The sequence below is a fragment of the Canis lupus genome, chromosome 24 (genome assembly GCF_011100685.1).
Source record: "Canis lupus familiaris isolate Mischka breed German Shepherd chromosome 24, alternate assembly UU_Cfam_GSD_1.0, whole genome shotgun sequence".
Classification (NCBI taxonomy): Eukaryota; Metazoa; Chordata; class Mammalia; order Carnivora; family Canidae; genus Canis; species Canis lupus.
Window position 1 is genome coordinate 3,584,801 of NC_049245.1, and position 21,092 is coordinate 3,605,892.

The window sequence follows — 21,092 nt, forward strand, 5'->3', positions numbered from 1 at the left end:
CAGAAAGCCAGTTTCTCCCTCTGCCTATGTCTCTGCCTTGCTCTGTGTCTCTCATGAATAAATAAAACCTTAAAAAAATTTAAGTCATATATTTTTTTAATTTTTTATTTATTTATTTATGATAGTCACACAGAGAGAGAGAGAGAGAGAGAGAGGCAGAGACATAGGCAGAGGGAGAAGCAGGCTCCATGCACCGGGAGCCCGACGTGGGATTCAATCCCGGGTCTCCAGGATCGCGCCCTGGGCCAAAGGCAGGCGCTAAACCACTGCGCCACCCAGGGATCCCTTTAAGTCATATTTAAATGCTGCTTTATATTTTGGTATGAGCCTAGCATTACAATTCTGAGAATTTTCCAATCATTAAATATTCTGTAAGTGAGGGCAGCCTGGGTGGCTCAGTGGTTTAGCGCCGCCTTCAGCCCAGGGCCTGATCCTGGAGACCCGGGATCGAGGCTCCCTGCATGGAGCCTGCTTCTCCCTCTGCCTGTGTCTCTGCCTCTCTGTCTCTCTCTCTCTCTCTGTCTCTCTCATGAATAAATAAAATCTCTTAAAAAAATAAAATAAATATTCTGTAAGTGAATTGCAGAGTTATAATTCCTTCATATAGTTACCATAAAGTATTTAAACATTCTCTTACTATTGGACATTTATAGTATTTCCAATATCTTTAATTCTCATGTATAAATTTTTGTTTGTATCTTTGCAACCAGTTTTTAAGATATATTTCTAAGAGTGAAATTAAAAGGTTGAAGGATATGAACCACTGGCAACATTCTGGCCAAACTGCCCTTTGGAACTTCATGTCAATTACAGTCCAATGACTGCTACATTTGTCTCATTAGAATTGAATGTTTCTCTATTTTATATCTTGCCAATTGATCGAAAATGATGTCTCATTCTTATTTTGGCTTCCTTTCCCCCAATGAATGATAAATTTTAAGAGCTTTTTTTTTTCTTAACTTCCTTTTTTTTTTTTTAAGATTTTATTTATTTATTCACGAGAGACAGAGAGAGAGAGAGAGAGAGGCAGAGACACAGGCAGAGGAAGAAGCAGGCTCCATGCAGGGAGCCTGACGTGGGACTCGATCCCCAGTCTCCAGGATCACGCCCTGGGCTGAAGGCGGCACTAAACCACTGAGCCACCAGGGCCACACAATTTTAAGAGCTTTAAATATCCATTGTTTTTTGTTTGTTTTTCTTCATATGTAAACAGTGTGGCCATTTTTTTGGGGGGGGTCAGTTTTTCTATTTTGGTATCAAATGGTCTTTTATTGACAAAAAATATCTGACTGGACAAGCAACTTCTCAATATGACTCTTTCCCTAAATGTATTGGTTAAACTCACTGGATCAAGCCCTCCACCAATAAAAAAATTTTTAAAATAAATCTTTCAGTTAAAATGGTAGCAAGCTCCTTGTTCCATTCTCTCTCTCTTTTTTTAATTTCATGGATTTTCTTTTGGCCAAATGTATGTCCACTTACTTGAGCAATCCAGCCCGATGGAAGACATAGAGATCCTGCTCCAGAGTACAGTTGTTGAAGGGCACAATCTTCACGAAGTTCTGGATGAGGGCAAACTCAGGGGTGAGGTGTGGCAGAGAAATGATGCAGAAGTTCTTGTCCTAACATGATTGGCGACCAGGGCACACCGGAAAATAGGGAGTAAAATGTGTAAAGGACAGGGTATTCAAGTTCAACTTTCTGATAATTTGGAAAGTGATCATATGAAATTCAAGTGGATGAGGAATTATAAGCATATGGAGAAAATCTCTGCAAGTCTGACTGAAACCTAAATAAATGAGTATTGTAAACAATGGGACCCATTCGGCATAGCTCTTTTGTGGAAGTCATTTTTGAAAGTAAAGTCCTTTGTGCTGGCAAATTTGCTTGCACCCTGAAGGAAATGAGGCAGCACTGTGTCATAGTCAAGGCTCTAGGCTTGCTAAGTGACAGAGCACCAGCCTTGGTCCCCTCTTCTGGGATGAGAGGCTTGTGCTCCAGGCCTTTCTTCTCTAAAATCCTGTATTATATGTGAATGGACATCCATATTTTATCATGACATGATCTCATTTAGGTGAACAGATCTAAGGATGTGTTTAACCTGGGAAGTGTGCTTAGTTAGTAGGCAAAGGAGGATCCAAATGTCCTCAGAATTGCCACTTACCCCTGGGATCTGCATTGCCCAAAGTGGGAACCAGCAGCCACATCTGGATACTGGGCATTTAGGAATGTGGCCTGGTGTGACTGGGGAACTGAGTTTTTTATTTTACTTCATTTTAATTAATTTAAAATTTAAATTAAAAACTGATACTCAATTCAGTTATTGGAAAAGTTCTATGTATGTTGGAATAACTTGAGTATATGAATCTACTTATTCAACTGTAAATTTTACGAAATCTAAACACATATCATATATTTTTGATGAAAATGTAGCATTTATATTGAAATGTGCTACAGGTGTAATATACATTTTAGATTTCAAACACTGGGAAAAGGAATGTTAAATATCTCGATAACTTTTCATACTGATTACATGTTAAAATGATTAAATTTGGGCCATATTCAGTTAAATAAAATGTATTATTAAAATTGATTTCATCTCTGTGAAATCACTTTTTTAAACTTTTTTTTTTTTAATGTGGCTGCTAGAATATTTAGAATTACTTATGTGGCTTAAATTTGTTGTCTATGGAACAGTGCTGTCCTAGATGTTGTGTTCCAAACTTTGCACTTGACCCCCTGCCAGGTGCCTGCAGGAACCGCCTGCTCCTCCCAGAGCTAATTTGTCCCTTTGGGATCTCGCCTCCTCCTGAACCCTGTGAAGGCATCACTTGTGCTAATCCACAACCCTGGGGACATTTGGGCAAACCAAAGAAGTGAATCATTGTTTGACCTTATCTTCCTTCTTTCTAGCAAAATAACACAGCTCCTTTTGGGGAACTTGAAAGTCACGTTGTTGAAAATATTCAAGTTGAAAACAAGGAATCTGTACCAAGTCTCAGTGGTACCTCAATTGTCTTCCTTCCCCACTTTTCTTCTCTCCAGTAAAGTGATAAGAAATTGATTAGAATCTCCATCCCTTTACAACAATGAAACAAAAATAGAGGAAGAGGACAGGAATGGAGGATGTTGTTTGCACTGGTCTGTTTGCCTGGGGCAAACCAAACATATTGTAGTAGGTTGAATGCCGCCTACACATCAGGGATTGTGTTGGGCAATGGCAACCAGATAATCAGCCACAAATTCCTACTTTCCTACTATCAAAAAAGCAATACAATGGTTTGGTTTCCTCTGGGAGGAGGAGACCAAAATGAATTGCTTTGACTCAGATTTGAAGGATTTAAGGATGAATAATAAAGATATTTTGTTCCTCTCTCCTTAGATCCTGAAATAAAATAGAATTCAACTGTAAAAGTATGTCTTTTACCTTTTCAAAGCCAGCACTGTTTTTGTCATGCTGAAGATCTGCCTTTACATGGACTTCAAAATAGGAATGAATTTAAATGTAGGGAAATTACTTTGGTGCATCTCTGAGGGAACTGGCTTTGTAAATCCTACCTTAGGGTAATCTACATTGCTTTATGAGCTTAAAAATGCCTTAAAATTAATCCCAAAAAATTACAATGGAGAACATTATTTCAAGTCTTCATTATATTAACAAAATGAGGAAATACAACCTATGATCACATAGGCTTCAGGAAACATAATTAGACCATATTTGTTTTTTGCCTCAGTAGAAAGAGGATCAGGAAAAATAAGACGATAGATATTTTGCTTGAATTAACCAACTGAAGAAGTCTAGTCACTGACTTAGGCGAGGCATGGAAAAAAGTCTTTATAAAAATCCATGTGTTCCTCAGTTGTCTTCCTTCCCCACTTTTCTTCCCTCCAGGAAAGTGATAAGAAATTGATTAGAATCTCCATCCCTTTACAACAATGAAACAAAAATAGAGGAAGAGGACAGGAATGGAGGATGTTGTTTGCACTGGTCTGTTTGCCTGGGGCCCATTCACCAAACATATTGTAGTAGGTTGAGTGCCTCCTACACATCAGGGATTGTGTTGGGCAATGCCAACCAGAAAGTCAGCCACAAATTCCTACTTTCCTACTATCAGAAAAGCAATATAATGGTTTCAGAATTCTTTGAGCCAATGTAAGCTATAAAGTCAGATAGCAGTCTAATCCACTTTTGTGTCATTTCTGACATTTTCATGTACTACCAGCATTCTATTAGTGATTTGATTCTACTAAAAAAACTGTTAAGGCTATCCTTAAAAGAAATTATACATTGAAAGGGAACTATTAAAACAGCAATGACAATATTTTTAAGAGTTCACAGTATGTCACTCAACCTTATTTTTCAGAACACAGAAGCAATTAAAACCTCAACATTCATAACAATATACATGTTTGGAGAGTGAATATGGCATTTTACTTTTCTGTAACTTTTTTAGCTCACAAAACCAATTATGTTACTCAAAATTCAGCATGTACTTACAGGAAAAAGACTGAAGACAAAATTCATAAAGTCCAGTGACCTGTAAACAAGACAGTAAGCATTGTCACTGACGTGCAAGCAAAAAGGGCATCAATCTATATTTAAGGAGATTGATGGTTTTCTTCCTGTCAGGTAGTGACAGCCAACCACTAGTTGGAATTTATGTTTAGCTGAACATTAATCAAGTAGCAGAAAGTCATAAGCTTCATATTTCAGTAATGAAGTATTTTTCTATAACTAAAGACATTATTATAGCAATTAATAATTTGTATATTCAAAGAGCAAGATACTCATTATGACACATTGTGACACTCCCTTTTGTTAGAGCTTTTTGGGGAGATATGGGTATATTATAAGCAGCTCTGATCTTTTTATCTTTTTCATGCATGAGATCTTCTGGCCAGCTGTGGATGTATAGTCACAGGCAAACCATAACGGATCATCGAATTTCTGTCTGAAAATTCAAAAGTCATACTCTAAGCACAATCATATCTGAATGCACAGGGAAAAATAAATACACACAAGAAATCTAGGAGGGCTTATAGGCTTTTTAGATGTCTGTAATATAAGTAAAATAAAGATTTCCCTTTTCAACTTCCAGGATTTCCAAAGAAATTGAAAACTTAAGAGGAGAAGAGTACAAATAAAACATAATTCTAAGTGAGATTGGAAGACTGGGAATATGTTTAAATACATTTTCTAAGAAAGAAATGTCCGGGAGCACTCTTGGTCATCTAAAATATACTCCAGAACCCTGGTCTATCAAAATGGGGCAGTTTTATCCTTTTCCAGATTATCTTGTGAATAAAATGGTGGAGTAGGTGGGAATTCTAAAGGAGATGCGAATCTAGGCATCGAGGTCAAAGGTCCACTTCCAGACTATAGATGGGAGTATGCACTGAACACACGGAGATAGGAAATGGGGAGATTGAGTGGTCTGGTGGGCACCCAGGCTTTGTCTGGCTCCATGCCTCCTTCTTCTAGCAGTTGCCACAGATTGTTGTTCAGTCCCACTAACCCCCTCTCAGATTACTTTTGGGTAAGGTTTCAGCCCCAAATCTGGAGGGGAGCATGAGACAAAGGACTAAGCTATCACCATGGCCTGGCCTGGCCCCATCTATCAGCTCAGGAATGAGCACACAGTCTTATCAGGTCTGATGGAGCTTTAGCTAGAAAGCCAGCCTCAAACCATAAAGAAGTCCTCACTAGCTTCTGGTACACAGCCCGAGCTCACTATCTATTTTTTCGGCCCTCATAAAGTATACTCCTCTGAGAATGGGGCCAGCAGCAAGGAACCAGAGGTTAGGAGGTAGAGAGAGAAACCTGGAACTTGATGGGATTATCTTGAATCAAGCCACATTGAAAATCAATCCCATCAGTGCACTTATCCTTTGTTCTATGAAGTGATTATTCCGTTTTTTAAAAGCCATTTCAGTTGGATCATCTGATACCTGCAACTAAAAGACTCCAGACAAGCAACCACTTAACTCCACATCCTCCCCCCAAAATGCAAACTTTAGAGAATGGAGAGCAGCATGTGGTTACAAAAGTGATGATTTCCCAAATCCCCAACTGTTACACAGGTGAGTCAAAATATGGGCAGTCCGGTTCTGCAGCCCTTGCCCAAATTATATTATTCTGAGACCCTCTGGGACTGGGTCTCAGAAATCTCTACTTTAAAGAAAAAAACAAACAAACAAACAAACAAACAAACCCAGGAGATTAAAATGCAAGGCCTGGTTTGGAAACCATGGGCTCCCCAAGATTAAAATGTTAGGCTGCCACTGCTGTAAGAAAAGTCTTCCTGCCATGGTACCTGGGATCAGTACTTGCCTTGCTTCATATTTCTCCTCGATACAAAAGAGCTGAATACAAAAAGCAGCTGAGGCTCCCTTATAGGTGGGGCGGAAGTAGCTGGTCTCCTTGGGCAGCAACATGGATGCCAAGCTCGAATAGCTGCCATCGCAGTCTGTGTCGCCCACAGTGGACTGCTGGCTGAATTTTTCTATGTCCTAGAGCAAGGAGACAGGAGGATCCAAGTGAAAATCCTATTCATCTTCTGCAATTTAATGGGCTAGTGGTTGTATCATCTCTACATTATATGGTCTCCCTAGGACAGATGTTATAGTCTCACCTGAAACAAATAATCCTGAGCCAGGCCTTTTAATGAAATATTCAAAATTTATAAAGGGATTGAAAGAAGTCCTCACATGAAGGTCAGAAAACAAATGGTTTTGTTGGTCTTTCATATAGGATCCATATTTCAACTGCAACACTCCGTACAAGTTAGAGTATGGTTGTATTATGCACATAGCAATTCCATAGGCAGAACACCTCTGTCTCCCAGTGTTTTCACTGTGATTTTGGGCTATAAAAATTTTTGGATCTTGGAACTATTTGGGCAGTTGGTGATGAGGTGGAGCCCAGGGAGGTCCAATTGGCGAGACCTTTTAGGGGCATCTGAGAAGGTGTTCTAGCTCAGTACAGGAAAAGGATTCATTCTGAGATCCTTTTCTTTTATTATTTTTTTTAAGATTTTATTTATTTATTCACGAGAGACAGAGACACAAGCAGAGGGAGAAGCAGGCTCCATGCAGGGAGCCTGATGTGGGACTCGATCTAGGACATAGAAAAATTCAGCCAGAGTCTTCAGGATAAGGCCCCGGGCTGAAGGTGGCGCTAAACCGCTGAGCCACCCTGGCCGCTCATCTCAGAGTTCTTTTAATCCAAACATTAAATCCAAACATTTAATCAAACACTAAAATACTATCAGCACTAAAACCTTAAAAAGAAAATCTGGAGTCCCCTGTCCCTCCAATTCCTCTTCCCATGGGCTAGCCCTTTCAACTTTCTCATTTCTTTGGTATTTACTCTCACGTTTCTGAATATGTGCTATAGCTCTTGGAGACTGTGATAGGCACAACAGTGGCCCCTCAAATGTACATGGCCCAGTCCCCAGAACCTGTGAATTTTACAGAGCAACAGGGACTTTGCAGAGGTCATTAAGTGAAGACTGTAAGAGAAGGAGATTATCTTGGATTATCTAGGCAGGCTCAATATAATCAGAAGGGTCCTTGTAAAAAAGAGGCAGGAAGGTCAAGGACTGGAAGATACTATGTTACCAGCTTTGAAGATGGAGGAGGTATCACATGCCAAGGAATACAAGTGGCTTCCAGAAGCTGGCAGAGGCAAAGGGATGGATTCTCCCTTTGAGCCTCCAGAATGAACAGAGTCCTACCTGCACCTGGATCTTAGCATCGGTGCAGCTAGGGGTTTCTCACCCCCAGAGCTGTATAATGATAAATTCCTGTTGTTTTAGCCACTAGTTTTATGGTAATTTGTTACCATAGTGATAAAAAAAATTAATACAAAGACCTGGCTTCTGGCATTTGGAGAACATGGTGGGAGGAGAGGATAGGGGTTTCTCCATTTGAAACGGAGAGTTCCACTTACTTTTGTGTATTCTGCTTTCCCTTTTACACAGCCTCACACAGTGCAGGCTGAACCTGAATGTGGAGCTGCTTCTGTTCCATTGATAAAGAGAACAACCATCTGGTTATTTCACTTGAGAGCAGTAGAGGAGCCAGGTGCTTTCTGCAGGGACTCTAGTGTCCCCAACACTACATAGCAGACTGTCAGATCCCTCATTTCAGCCCCATCCTCACCCTGCCTTCCGGAAGCCCCAGGCTCTAGGCCTTTTGTGGACACAGGGAGAGAGGGCACTGCTTTCTGCTAGTCCCTTCCCTCACAGTACTACTGGACTTTCTCCTTTCTCCACTGTGCTAAGCCAGTGTAAACTCTTCCATCGATTTTCTTCATTCTCAACATTTTGAAAGGGCTCACTTTCTAATATCTCCTCTCCTAGTCTTGTTTTCTTTGTGGATTTGTGCCCTTCTTATTGCTTTATTGTCATTTCCATGATTTTTTTTCCATAAAGGAGAGGAGATAAACATAGGACATCAAATCCACCTTGTTGACCCACATGCCCTCTGGGGTTCCAGTATGTCTAATGAAGCAGGGACCATCCTGTCCCCTCCTCCACATCCACATTCTGCTTTGGGGCCCTATAGGAATAGCTAGCTACCTATTAGAAATAGAGCCTGGCTTGCCCTCTGCTCCATGCCTTTCTCTCCTCCCTGGAGCCTGACGTGGTAGTGCCCTGGTGTGGGTGTTCTCAGAGGCAAACTCTGAGCTAAGTTCATTTGGGGAGAGATGCCAGGAAATTCTGCAAGGTGAGTGGGAAAGGGAGGCAAGGAAGGAAAGACGCTAATGCAGAGTGTCCCACTCAGTCCCAAAGATCCCTGGGACACTCTGAAGAATACATTTCAGAGCCGTCCCACCTAAGAGGCAAAGAAACTAGGGTAGTGATTCTCCAACTCCCTTCAGTCATTTTCTGATGGCTGGTCTCCAAATATTCTGACCTGCCTACAGGCACAGCATCAGAGAAAACCCAGGCACCTGAAGTCATCGACCTTAGGAGCTGAGCAATGAACAGTGCCAGAATGATATGGGTGGGGCTCCAAGGCATATGCTAAAGTGAGATTCAGAAAATGGACCCATGCCTGCCCGATGCACTCTCTTCCTAGCTGCACATCCTGCTCCTGATTGTATGATCTCTCCTGTCCTCCACACACTTTGCCCAGGAGGGCAGATCCTGCTTCAAGGGTGAAGTCTGCCTCCAGCCAGGTGTGTACACTGAATTCAGTAGGGGAAATAGGAAATCCACTTGTTACAGGTCCATGCTTTGTTCTCCAGTTCAGCTTTAGCCAAAATAAAGTGGCACCTTTATCCTTAGCTGACTTTTGTGAAGACTTCCTAATTGTTCAGAATCTGGAGAAGGAAAAGGTACCAAAATCTGGCCCTCTCCCAGAATTCTGATGTCTGGGATTAGTGTTCAGTTAATGTGTCCCAGGACCTCTATGGAGATGACTCAGCCTCCTGTTCCTTCAAGGGCTCTCCAGACTTCTCAGGTTGAATCCCAAATCTGTAAGAGGTGCTGGGGAATCCACTAAAAGCTCAGAACTGTGCTCACCACTGGGAAATGAGAGTCTGATCATGTGAATCTCCCACTTTAAATTTTCAAAGCCTTCCTCTGCTCCTTAGGAAAAAATCAAAATCCCAAGCAGGGTCCACAGAACCCTGCCAAACTACCTGAATCCTTAGGTTTCTAGCAGGAAACAGAGGGTGCATTCTAATAGAGCAGACAAAGGAGGTTTGACAAAGGACCACACGTAAAAGTGGGAGAAGGTTAAAGAAGGGAAACCAATAAAGGAAGATGCTACCACCCCTGAATCTGTAACAGGAGGGAGCAGTTACTGGAACCTGACATTCACATATGAATGAATAATACATACAGGTGTACAGGAGAGCATATATGTGTGCCAATGACACACACAGTTAGAGGAGACTCTTACAGATCTCTTGCCCCTACAAAGTGTTTTCTTGCTGGACAATGGGAAGTGGAGGAAAAACTATTTACTGAAGTCGCTGCAAAGAATTCCTGTAGAAAATATAACCTCTAGGACCAAGCTGTACAAGGGATACAGAATAAAGGATTTCTCAGTGGAGGAAGATTTCATTGAGGGAGGCTTTGTGGAGTAGGTGCTAAAGAAGGCAGCAGTTGTAAACTAAGAGAAAGAGGCAGGGGAGGCCTGGAGGAGGACCAAGCACACCAACATTCAGCATACAGTAGAGAACCTCTTGGGGCCAACCGGGCAGCACATAAGCCCTACCTCCATTTCACTACTGTTTCCGCTTTGGACTGCTGAGAAAAGATCGTCAACTGGGGCTTCATCTGTAATTCTCCCCTGCAAATGACAAAGGCAAGACATTTAATCAACATCTGCAGTGATTTAGATCCTGGTTCTGTGGCTTAATGACTTGGGAAAGTCATGGAGTCCCAGTGGCCTCATCTGTAAAAAGGACTAAGAGCAGCAAGGTTGTTATGAGGATAAAATAAGAACAGATAAAATATGTTTCAGAGAAACATATAGCTAATCTTTTTTAGCTTGTTAATATGGTAACAATTCCTCATTCTCTGTAAATGTCAGTTATTCCTTTATTATTCTTATTCTTCTGTGTAACTTAAAGCTGCACTAAGTTTTTTCCAACTGCTTTATTGCAGTATAATTGACAGTAAACTGCATATATTCCAAGTATACTTTTCGAAAACTTTTAACCTAGGTATGCACCCATGAAAATATCACCATCATAAAAATAATGAACACATACATCACTCCCCAAAGCTTCTGTGTTTCTTGGTGCCTCTCTCTCTTCACCCTATACCACTCGATCAACCACACACAAATGATTATTGGCTTTTTGTCACTATAGATTATAGGCTGAGTCTATTTCTGGATCTTCTATTCTGTTCCATTAATCTATCTGTTGCCCTTGGCATCATTATCACAGGGGCTTAACGACAACTATACAGTAAACCTTGAAATCAGTAGTATTAGTCCAACAACTGTTCTGTTCCAAAGTTGTTTTGGCTATTCTAGGTCCTTTCCATATGAATTTGGAATCAATTTTTTCAATTTCCAGTCAAAATTCCCTGAAATTTTGACTGGAAATGCATTGGTCAGTTTGGGAAGAACTGACCCATTGACAATATCAAATGTTCAAAACCAGGAACAGGAGGTATCTCTCCATTTATTTAGATCTCATTTCATTTCTCTCAGAAATGTTTTGTGGTTTTCAGTGTACAAGTATTGAAAATCTTTTGTCAGATTTATCTCTTAGTATTTTGTATATTTGTACTATTGAAAATGGTATTTATTTCCAGTTGTGATTGTTAATTGTTATTACACAGAAATAAAATTGAACTTCACATATTAATTTTGTATATATTAGCAACTTGCTAAATTATTTATTAGTTCTAGTAGCTGTTTTGTAGATTCTAGATAAGTATGTTATCTGCAAATAAAGGACAGTTTTAATTCTTCCTTTCCAATTTGGATGCCTTTTATTTCTGTTATCTTTTTCCACAGGCTTGAACTTCTAGGATAATTTTAAATAGAAGAGGTGAGAGCAGACATTCTTGCATTGTTCCTGACCATGGTGGAAAAGCTTTCAGTCTTCTACCATTAAGTATGATGTTAGCTATTGGGTATTCACAAATGGCCTCTATCAAATTGAAGAAGTTCCTTCTGATTCCTAATTTTCTGAGAGTTTTAACAAGGAGTGAATGTTGAATTTTCAAATGCCTTCCTTGCATTTTTCAGAGAAACATATAGCTAATCTTTTTTAGCTTGTTAATATGGTGAATTATATCCCTTGACTTTTTTTTTTTTTTTTTTTAAGTAGGTTCCATGCCCAGCTTGGAGCCCAATGAGAGGCTTAAACTCATGACCCTGAGATCAAGATCTGAGCTGAGATCAAGAGTTATCACACTTAGCTGACTGAGCCACCCAGGCATGCTTGATTGATTTTTTTATGTTAAACCAATCTTGCATTCCCAGAATAAACCCTACTTGGTCATGATGTACTATTCTTTTTATATATTGATTCCAATTACTAAATTTTTTATTAGGACTTTTCCATTAATGTTCATAAGAGCTATTAACCTGGAGTTTTAGCTTCTTGTAATCTCTTTTATTGTGAGAAGACATACTTTAGATGACTTAAATCCTTTTAAATTCATTGAGATTTATTTTGTGGTCCAGAATATGGTCTACCTTGGTAAATGTTCTGTGTGCACAGGACAAGAATATGTATTCTGTCATTTTGTGGGTAGAGTGTTAAGTGTCAACTAGGTCAAAGTTGTGATAATATTCTTAGAAATCTATATTCCTACTGATATCCTACTTTTTCCATTATTAAGAGAGGGATATTGAAATCTCCAAATACAGTCATTTATTCATTTGTTTGTATTTGCAGTTCTATCCGTTTTTGCTTCCTGTGTTTTGAAATTCTATTAGACACATAAATATTTAGGATTGTTATGTTCTCATGATCTTTGTTATTTCTGGTAATATTCCCTCTTCTGAAATCTGCTTTGAATGCAATGAAGAAAGCTACTCCAGCTTTCTTTTGATTAGTGTTAACATGCTGTATCTTTTTGTATCCTTCAAATTTGAACCTATTGTATCTTTGCATTTAAAGGGCATATTTGGGATCTCTGGGTGGCTCAGTTGGTTAAGTGTCTGAATTCAGTAAGTGCATTCTTATGGTCTAAATATAACTGAGTCTTGTTTTTCATCCAACCTATTTTGGCCTTACATAATCTTTGATTGGGATATTCAACGTATATTACATTTAATGTGATTCTCAATATGGTTAGATTTAAGTCTGACACCCTATTTGTTTTATATTTGTCCCTCTGCTCTTTATTTTTTTTCCATATTTTTGCCTTCTTTTGGACTAGTGTATATATTTTTAAAAAGATTTATTTTAATAATCTCTACACCCAACACCAGGCCTGAACTCACAACCCCAAGATCAAGAGTCACATGCTTTACCAACTGAGCCAACCAGGTGCCCTACTTGTATATTTTTATGATTCAACTTTCTCTCTTCTGTAGGCTTATTAAGTATAACTCTCTGAATTTGATTTGTAACTTCAATATTTTTTACAGTTTATGATATACATCTTTAACTTACCACATCTGTCTTTTAGGTAATATTACACCACTTCAGGTATAGTAGAAGAGCCTTCAAGTAGTATATTTATATTTCTCCCCTCCTGGTTTTTATACTATTCTTGCCATTCATTTCATTTTTACATTTGCTACAAGCCCTGCACTATGTTGTTTTTATTTTACTTAAACAATGAATTACCTTTTAAAGGGATATAATTAGAGCACAATTTACACATTTACCCATCATTACCATTTCCAGTGTTCCTCATTCCTCTGTGTAGATCCTGAGTTTCATCTGGTATCATTTCTCTTCTGCCTGAAGGACTTCAACTTTTTTTTTTTTTTTTAAGATTTTGTTTATTTATTCATGAGGGACAGAGAGAGCGAGAGAGAGCGAGAGAGAGGCAGAGATGTAGACAGAGGGAGAAGCAGGCTCCATGCAGGGAGCCCAACATGGGACTTGATCCCAGGATTCCAGGATCACACCCTGGGCAGAAGGCAGGCACTAAACTGCCAAGCCACCCAGGGATCCCCAACTTCAACATTTCTTGTAGTATGCATCTACTGGCAATGAATTTACCTACCTTTTGTATGTAGATGAAAATTTTACTCATTTTTGAAAGACACTCACTGGGTATAAAATTCTAGGTTGACAGTTTATTTTATGCCAGTTATTTAAAGATGGGACTGCACTGTGCCTGTGCCAACAAGAAATCTGCTACAACCATTATCCTTGTTCCTCTGTTCCCAGGTTGCCTTTTCCCTTCTGGCTGCTTTTAAGATTTTCTCTTTATCAATGGTTTTCCACTATTTGATTATGATGGGCTTTGGTACAGGTGTCTTTGTGTTTCTTGTGCTTGCTATTTATTGAGCTTGTGTCTGTGGGTTTACTGTTTTCATTAAATCTAGAATTTGTTTAATCATCATTTCTTCAAATATTTTTTCCATTCCAACCTCTCCCTCTTCTTCATGTACTCCACACATATTAGCTACTTGACATTATCCCACAGCTCACTGATACAATGATCATGTTTTTAATTTTTAATTTAATTTTTTAATTCTCATTTCAAGTTTACTAACCCTTTTTTTCTTCCATGTTTAATCTATGGTTGATCCCTCTGTGTATTTTTTCATCTCATGAATTGTAGTTTTTATGTCTAGAGATTTTATTTGGGGTGTTTTTATATCTTCCATGTCTTTCTTTGAACTTTGGGCTTACATAGTTATAATAACTGTTGTTAATGTTTTTGCCCACTAGTTCTAACATCTGCTTCAGATCTAGGTTGGTTTCAATTGGTTATCTCCACTTTACACATCATACAATCTCAGTTTTTTGAGTGCCTGTAATATCTTCTTGGATTCCAAACATTGTCATTTAACCTAGCTGGGTGCTAGTTAATTTTGTACTCCTACACACATTATTGAACTCTATTCTGGGACTCAGTCACTGGAGCAGTTTGATCCTTTTGGTTCTTGCACTAAAGATACGTTAGACATTACTGGTGCCATGTTCTCTCTAGAGTTAATTATTCCCCACTATTGATGCAAGGCTCTTCTGTGCTCTTCCAGTGCTTTGTGAGTCATAAGATTCTCCAGTCTGGCTTATGGAAGCAGGCATTAGCTCCAGCTTTGGATGAGTACTGGGCACTATGAACTCAAATCCTTTTGGGAAGTTCTTTCCTCAGCCTGATCTTCACTATTTCCTCGAGATCCCTAACATCCCTCTCTGTGCAGTTCTCTCCTCTCTAGTACTCTGTCCTGCAAACTTTATCAGCCTTAGTCTCCATGGACTTCCAGACCTGCCTCCTCAACTTAGAGAGTCCACAGGGTTCCCACTGAGCTCTCCTGCCCTGTGCTGTGGCCTGAAACTTTCTTAAGGCTGGAGGCCAGGAGAATCAGAGGAGTTACCTGGCTTGTTTCCCTATCTCTTGGGCATATATTTCTTTGGTAACCTGATAAGCAGTGTCTTAAAAATTGTTCTCTCATATATTTTGGCCACTTTTTGTTTTTTTAGGCAGGAGAATACATCTAGTCTCTGTTACTCCATCTTTGCCAAAAGCAGAAGCCCTTAGCACTAAGTATTTCTTGTTTATTAATTCTATTCATCAGCTTCATCTACCTTAACCTAATCCATGTCATACAACCTTCTTTAAAAAGTCCCCTCCTCTGGGATATTTCCCCTCCTCCTTTCCAAATACTGAATTAGGGCTTTCCTCTTCTCTATCAAGTCACTATCTCTTGAAGACTGGAGTTGTGTTTTGGTCTCGAGTGCCCTCAGATACAAAAGAATGCTTAGCCATTGTGTGTGCCCAACTTCCACGGAGAGAATAAATCAGCACTTGAAATATCATAGCCAACCAGTTACAGGTTGGGTCCTCTTGGGGCATAAGAATGCATTTTCTATAGGGACAATGTGAAAATCTGGGAGAACAATCTGGAAATCAGGTGGCCTAGTGCTAAGACAAAGGTCCTCCCTCCATCCTCCTTTTCCCAAGATTTCATTTGCATGAGTGGATGGCAAAGAGGAACTCTGTTTTGTCCAATGTTGAAAACAAAGGGGTAAAAAGATAGAGGCTGGAGTCCAGAAGTGAAGGCACCACCTGCCCCCCCAACCTAGGCTCAAGGGAGGGGTTCTGAACCTAGTTGGATGGAAAAGTCAGACAGACCAGAGGCTGAAGGAATGGTGTAGGAAAACATCTTGTGTTTCTGGCCACACACAGTGCTGATGTAGGACCAGGCCAACATTAGCCTAGAAGTGAGCATATTTTCCTGCCCCACGCCCTAGGTGAGGCCTTGTTCCAGAAGACACAAGAGACATACTCTGAGGTCCTGCAGGAATCTGTAAGGACCCAGAACCCAGTATATTTGGGCATTTATGTTACCATGAACCCAACAGTGGTCAGAAGTCGGCAGAGCTGGAGCAATGAGCTGGATCTGCTAGCTTGTCCACCAAATCCTAAGTAATCTATTATATGACTGTGGCCTACTTTGGTGTGGGTTTCCCCTTTCTTCAGGTTAGGGCAGCAGCAGCTCATGTGGAACTCTGGTAGCAGGAGGGTGTAGGTGGGGGGGGCTTCTGATGAGGACAGGCAAAGACAAGTGGGGCCAGCAATTCTCCAAGAAGCTATGGAAGGCATTTCTATAGCTTCCAAAGCCCGATCAGGCAGGAAGAAAAACAGGGCCTCATGCGAGTGTGTAAGTCTCATTGGTATGTCTGAATTTTCTACCTGGCTTTAAATGAGCAGCTTTATTTCCCTTGACCTCCTAAAATCAGGGAATGGGTTTTAAGGAAGGAAGAGAAGGGATGAAACTCCATTCTGACCTGTATTCTTGAAGCTGGTGGGGAGGCTCTGATTTGTCTATTACACCTACACACACCTGAGTTTTCTCCCGGCCTGCTGTCCCCTAGTCTTAGTGCTAGTGAGGCCTTCTCCACATCAGGCATCAGAACTCAGTGATTAACCAGCACCAGGCATGCCTCTGACTGCACAACACAAGTAGAGCCCCCTCCCCCGCCCCCCCAGGGCCCAGGCAGGGGTAAATGAAGTCTGTTACCTGAATGATTTCCATGGCCTCTGGAGAGAGAGGTTCCTGTGGCTCCTCAACTGTTTTCAGGGAACTGGGGTTGCTACTACTGAGCTCAGCATCTTTGAGGAAAGAATGGCATAAAGACAGAGAACAGATGATAAATATCTTCAGGACACAGGACACTGGAGACACCATGGTAATTAACGTGTTTCTCACCTGCAGCACATCTGAAAGAAATGCAGTGCAGTGAGTGGTTCCATGAGGTGGGAAGCAGAGGGTCTTCACATCCTACCTCAATTCTGACTTCTTGTGCCCATATGCATGTGATGGAGATAAAATGATACCCACCCCGAGAAAGCTGTGGGGGAAAAATGCTGCCAGCAATGGGCTAGAACCTGGTCTGGCCTTCAGGGAGCCCTCACCCTCTAAGGCTCCTGAGCCAGTGCTCCTTTCATAGGAGCCCCCTTTAAAGTTTACCAACAACTGATTAGCAACTTTCTGGGCTGTAGGCTTTGAAATGATTTAAAGACCAAACAGGGGAAAGACCACAATTAACTATTTGTACTTCTCTACTTTCTAAGCAATAAGAACTGCAGCTAAGCATTACTGTTTAAGTATATTCTGGAAAGTCAGTATCAGGGTAAGTGTTTGTGTTTTTAACTTTCACTAAAAATTACAGTAAAAAACCCCTTTCTCCTTTTGTCTACAAAGCTCTTTTCCCCCTCTGCCTTCTGAATTCTTGTCTTTCTTCCAGCTCGTCTTTCTTCTGGGTCTTCTTATTTCTCTTCCTGTCTCTCTGCTCCCTCTTTCTCCTTCTATTTTGTCATTCTCTCTTCACTTCCCCTTTCCCTCTCCTTCCTCTCTCCCACCTCTTCCTTCTGGCTCACCTTGTGTCTGCTCTGGTGGAGGATTCTAAGCTATGACATTTATTCACAGCCACCCTAGGATGCTGCCCCTCTGCACTGCCAGCAGAAGCCTGACCCTCCATCTTCTTGTTTCTAATGAACGTTCATATCAGATGCTGTGGATAGACCAGACGTAGGCTATCCTACGTCTCCTACGTATCCTCTTGGCTCCTTCATTTCTCACTATGCTCTTCTAGTGCCAGCCACAGCAATGGCTCCTGCAGATACCGCTTAATCCCAAATCCCCAGATTACCCATGCCCTGTACCTGTCTTCTGGCAAAGACATAGCTCAGTGAAACAGAAAGAAATTCTAAGAGAAAAACTGGATGGCCAGGGAAGTATAAAGGGCATAAATAAAGAGGTATATAATGTTGAAAGTACAATGAGAGAGAATTACATCCTAGGGTAATGGGTAGTTCTTTTGGCATGGGGAGAAAATGTCTGGAAACAGGAGCACAGGACATAGAATCCCTCTTCTGAAGAAACATGCTTTGAGGCATGGATCACATCTTAGTTCCTGAGTATTTCCTGCTCCTTGCAAAACTTTTCATAAAGTCTATATGGGGTTTTAGGCATTCTCATGATGACAAGAGCCATGTGCTTTTTATGTTAATTTACTTTGTTGACATAATGTGTATTCAGTAAAAATGCATGAACTTCAACATTTATCTATTCCCATGTACCAACCACCCAAATAAATAGCTAAAGCATTCCCAGCAACCAGAAGTTTCCCTCATTACCATGTCTAGCCAATATATCACTTAAAGGTAGATGCTCTTCTGTCTTCTGCCATCATTGATCTGTTTTGCTCAGCAGTAAACTTCTTGAATTAAAAAAAATATAGATATAAAATATATAGATAGGTAGATATAGATATAAATATCTCCCTATTCTTAAGTTCAATTTTATTTTTTAAAAGAGCTATTTTCCTATTTTGTTTTAAATCTGAAGGACTACCCAAAAGAAGAAACTAAAAGAAAAATACTAGACCTTCATTGTACATATATTTATTTTATATACTAGGACAAAATTACTAAAAAAGTAAGTAAGAGACCTTAAAGAATGGATTAGATTTGAAATGAACTGATAATGCTGGTGACTTCACTATTTGACAGTCTAATGTTCATGAGACAATTACCAATTACAACAGCTAATTGTCTTGGTTAAACTGTCGTGGGGTTATTGCAGTTTATTAGTAAGCAGCTGCCACACTCATCCCCAGAGGTGGCTGCATTTCAGAACTAGGCAAAGTGATGCTGTATCTCTCTTTCTTGTGTCTCTGGGGTTTTGTGAGGTTTAATTAGTTAATGTTCATAATGTGTCCTGAGATCCTCAAACGTGAGGTGCTTATACCAGGGAGAAGTCAAGGCACTGGCATTATATAACACACAACTGAAAACATGACTGAGGCTACACATTTAATTGTTATTTTATTACTAACACCACTTATGTAGCTTAGAAGTTACAAACTAGTGGGAGTAGAGGCACTATTTGCTAAGACTTTCCCTGTTCTTGAAACTGATTTATTTATTTTTAAAGATTTTATTTATTTATTCATGAGATACACAGAGAGAGACAGAGAGGCAGAGAAACAGGCAGAGGGAGAAGCAGGTTCCATGCAGGGAGCCTGATGTGGGAGTCGATCCCTGGTCTCCAGGATCACGCCCTGGGCTGAAGGCAGGGCTAACCTGCTGAGCCACCTGGGCTGCCCTTGAGACTGCTTTATATGGGTGGGTTTACCTCAAAGTTAATAATGTTATAGAGTTTCAGGTATCCCCCCTAATAAGGGCCCTCCCAAGACATAGCACCTACTATTGCATTCATAATTTTACATTTGTTTTTTTAAAGAGGGTTCTCAAATTGTATAGACTTTAGGTCCCACAAGACCTGGGCTGCCCTACTCTTTATCTGATAGTGATAATACACAGGGAAAGATAACTAATACATTTTGATGGTTTTAGGAATTAATAATAGTAAACAATCAGGTATTTAACATTTATTTTAAATACAGATCAAAACTCCCAACGGGACTTTTTTTGTGAAGTGAAATATGGAAGAATGGTTTTTTGAAATAGTCAACAACAGAAATTTAAGAAATAAGAACAAAGAAATAGTCAACAACAGAATTTTAAGAAATAAGAACAAAGAGTGGGCCAAATTTCCTAATGAATATTAAGACATGTTATAAAGCCATAGTTACAAGAACCATGGATTATTTAAGTAGAAATAGAACAGAACAGAATCCAGAAAAAAGCCATACATTTATAAAATTGCTGATATTTGTTAAAAGTGGCATTTTGAATTGTAAAGAAAGAATAAACTATACAAATAAATAAATAGTGCTGGCTCATCATATGGGAAAAATTAATTTAGGCCCCTACTTCATATACTGCATAAGAATCACCTGTAAATATGCTAATAACCTAAAGATTTTTTTTAATGTTGAAATTACAGGAGAATATTATCTTGGGGGTGGAGAAATTCTTCCTTAAAAATCCTTCTGCAGGGATCCCTGGGTGGCGCAGCGGTTTGGCGCCTGCCTTTGGCCCGGGGCATGATCCTGGAGACCCAGGATGGAATCCCATGTCGGGTTCCCGGTGCATGGAGCCTGCTTCTCCCTCTGCCTGTGTCTCTGCCTCTCTCTCTCTGTGTGTGTGACTATCATAAATAAATAAAAAAAATTTTTTTAAAAAATCCTTCTGCAAAAGGGGAGAAGTCATAAAAGCAAAATATTATTTATTTATTTGTGTGTGTGTGCCAGGCATTTTTTACGTTTTTATTTTAATTCTAGTTAGTTAACATACCTATTTGACCACATCAGAATCTAAAAGGTCAGTCAAAAGTATCCTAAGAAGAAATTTTTTTAAATTAGAGACATGGAGAAAATATTTGCCACACATAAAATGGACTAACAATTTAATTACAGAAAGGAGAAACAACCCATTAGGCAAAGGCAATGAATATCCAGGGAATATAAATGACCTTAATAAACATACAAAAGTGTTTATCCTCAATAATATTCAGAGAAATAAAATCAAAACAATATCTCCTTTCATACTTAACATATTGTCTAAAGTTTAAAATGCTGACACTCTTATATGAGAGAACTATGAAAGGGTCTGGAGGAAGACCACTGGTTTGGTCATATTTAGTGGCAATGTGAGTATTTCCAAGCCCAGCAAGAACAACTCCAGGAATAGAGCCTGGGGAAATTCTGGCAAGGGGTCCAAGGAGACATGCACTATAATGTTTACTGCAGCACTTTTCACAATAACAAAATAACAGAAACAAGTTTAATGTCCATCTAAGGACAAATGTGACACATTCCATGTTGTAGAATACTGCCCAGAAGGTAAAAGGAGTATCCTAGAACAACATGTACCAACACTGCCAGATCTCAAAGAGTTGAGTGAAGAAGTAAATTTCAAACATCACATATTCCTAAAGACACTATTTATATTAAAAAAAAAAAAACTGCTACAAAATGGTAGGGTTTTTTTTCTATGAATAAATGGACTTCTTAGAAAAGTATAAAAAGTTGGTCTGGGTAGACATATACTAAAATTATTACAATGGCTATT

General features: G+C 39.7%; 1 protein-coding gene across 11 annotated transcripts in view; it reads right to left on the minus strand.

Moving 5' to 3' along the window:
- Window positions 1-21,092, minus strand: part of CFAP61 (cilia and flagella associated protein 61) — a 275,980-nt gene that overhangs the window by 180,933 nt on the left and 73,955 nt on the right. For all 11 annotated transcript variants that reach the window (XM_038571435.1, XM_038571437.1, XM_038571436.1 and 8 more), the window contains 5 exons: window positions 16,633-16,724; window positions 10,231-10,305; window positions 6,332-6,510; window positions 4,499-4,538; window positions 1,483-1,622 (listed from right to left, as the gene is read on the minus strand). In XM_038571435.1, the coding sequence (XP_038427363.1) occupies window positions 1,483-1,622; window positions 4,499-4,538; window positions 6,332-6,510; window positions 10,231-10,305; window positions 16,633-16,724 (526 nt within the window). The remainder of the gene's footprint in view (window positions 1-1,482; window positions 1,623-4,498; window positions 4,539-6,331; window positions 6,511-10,230; window positions 10,306-16,632; window positions 16,725-21,092) is intronic.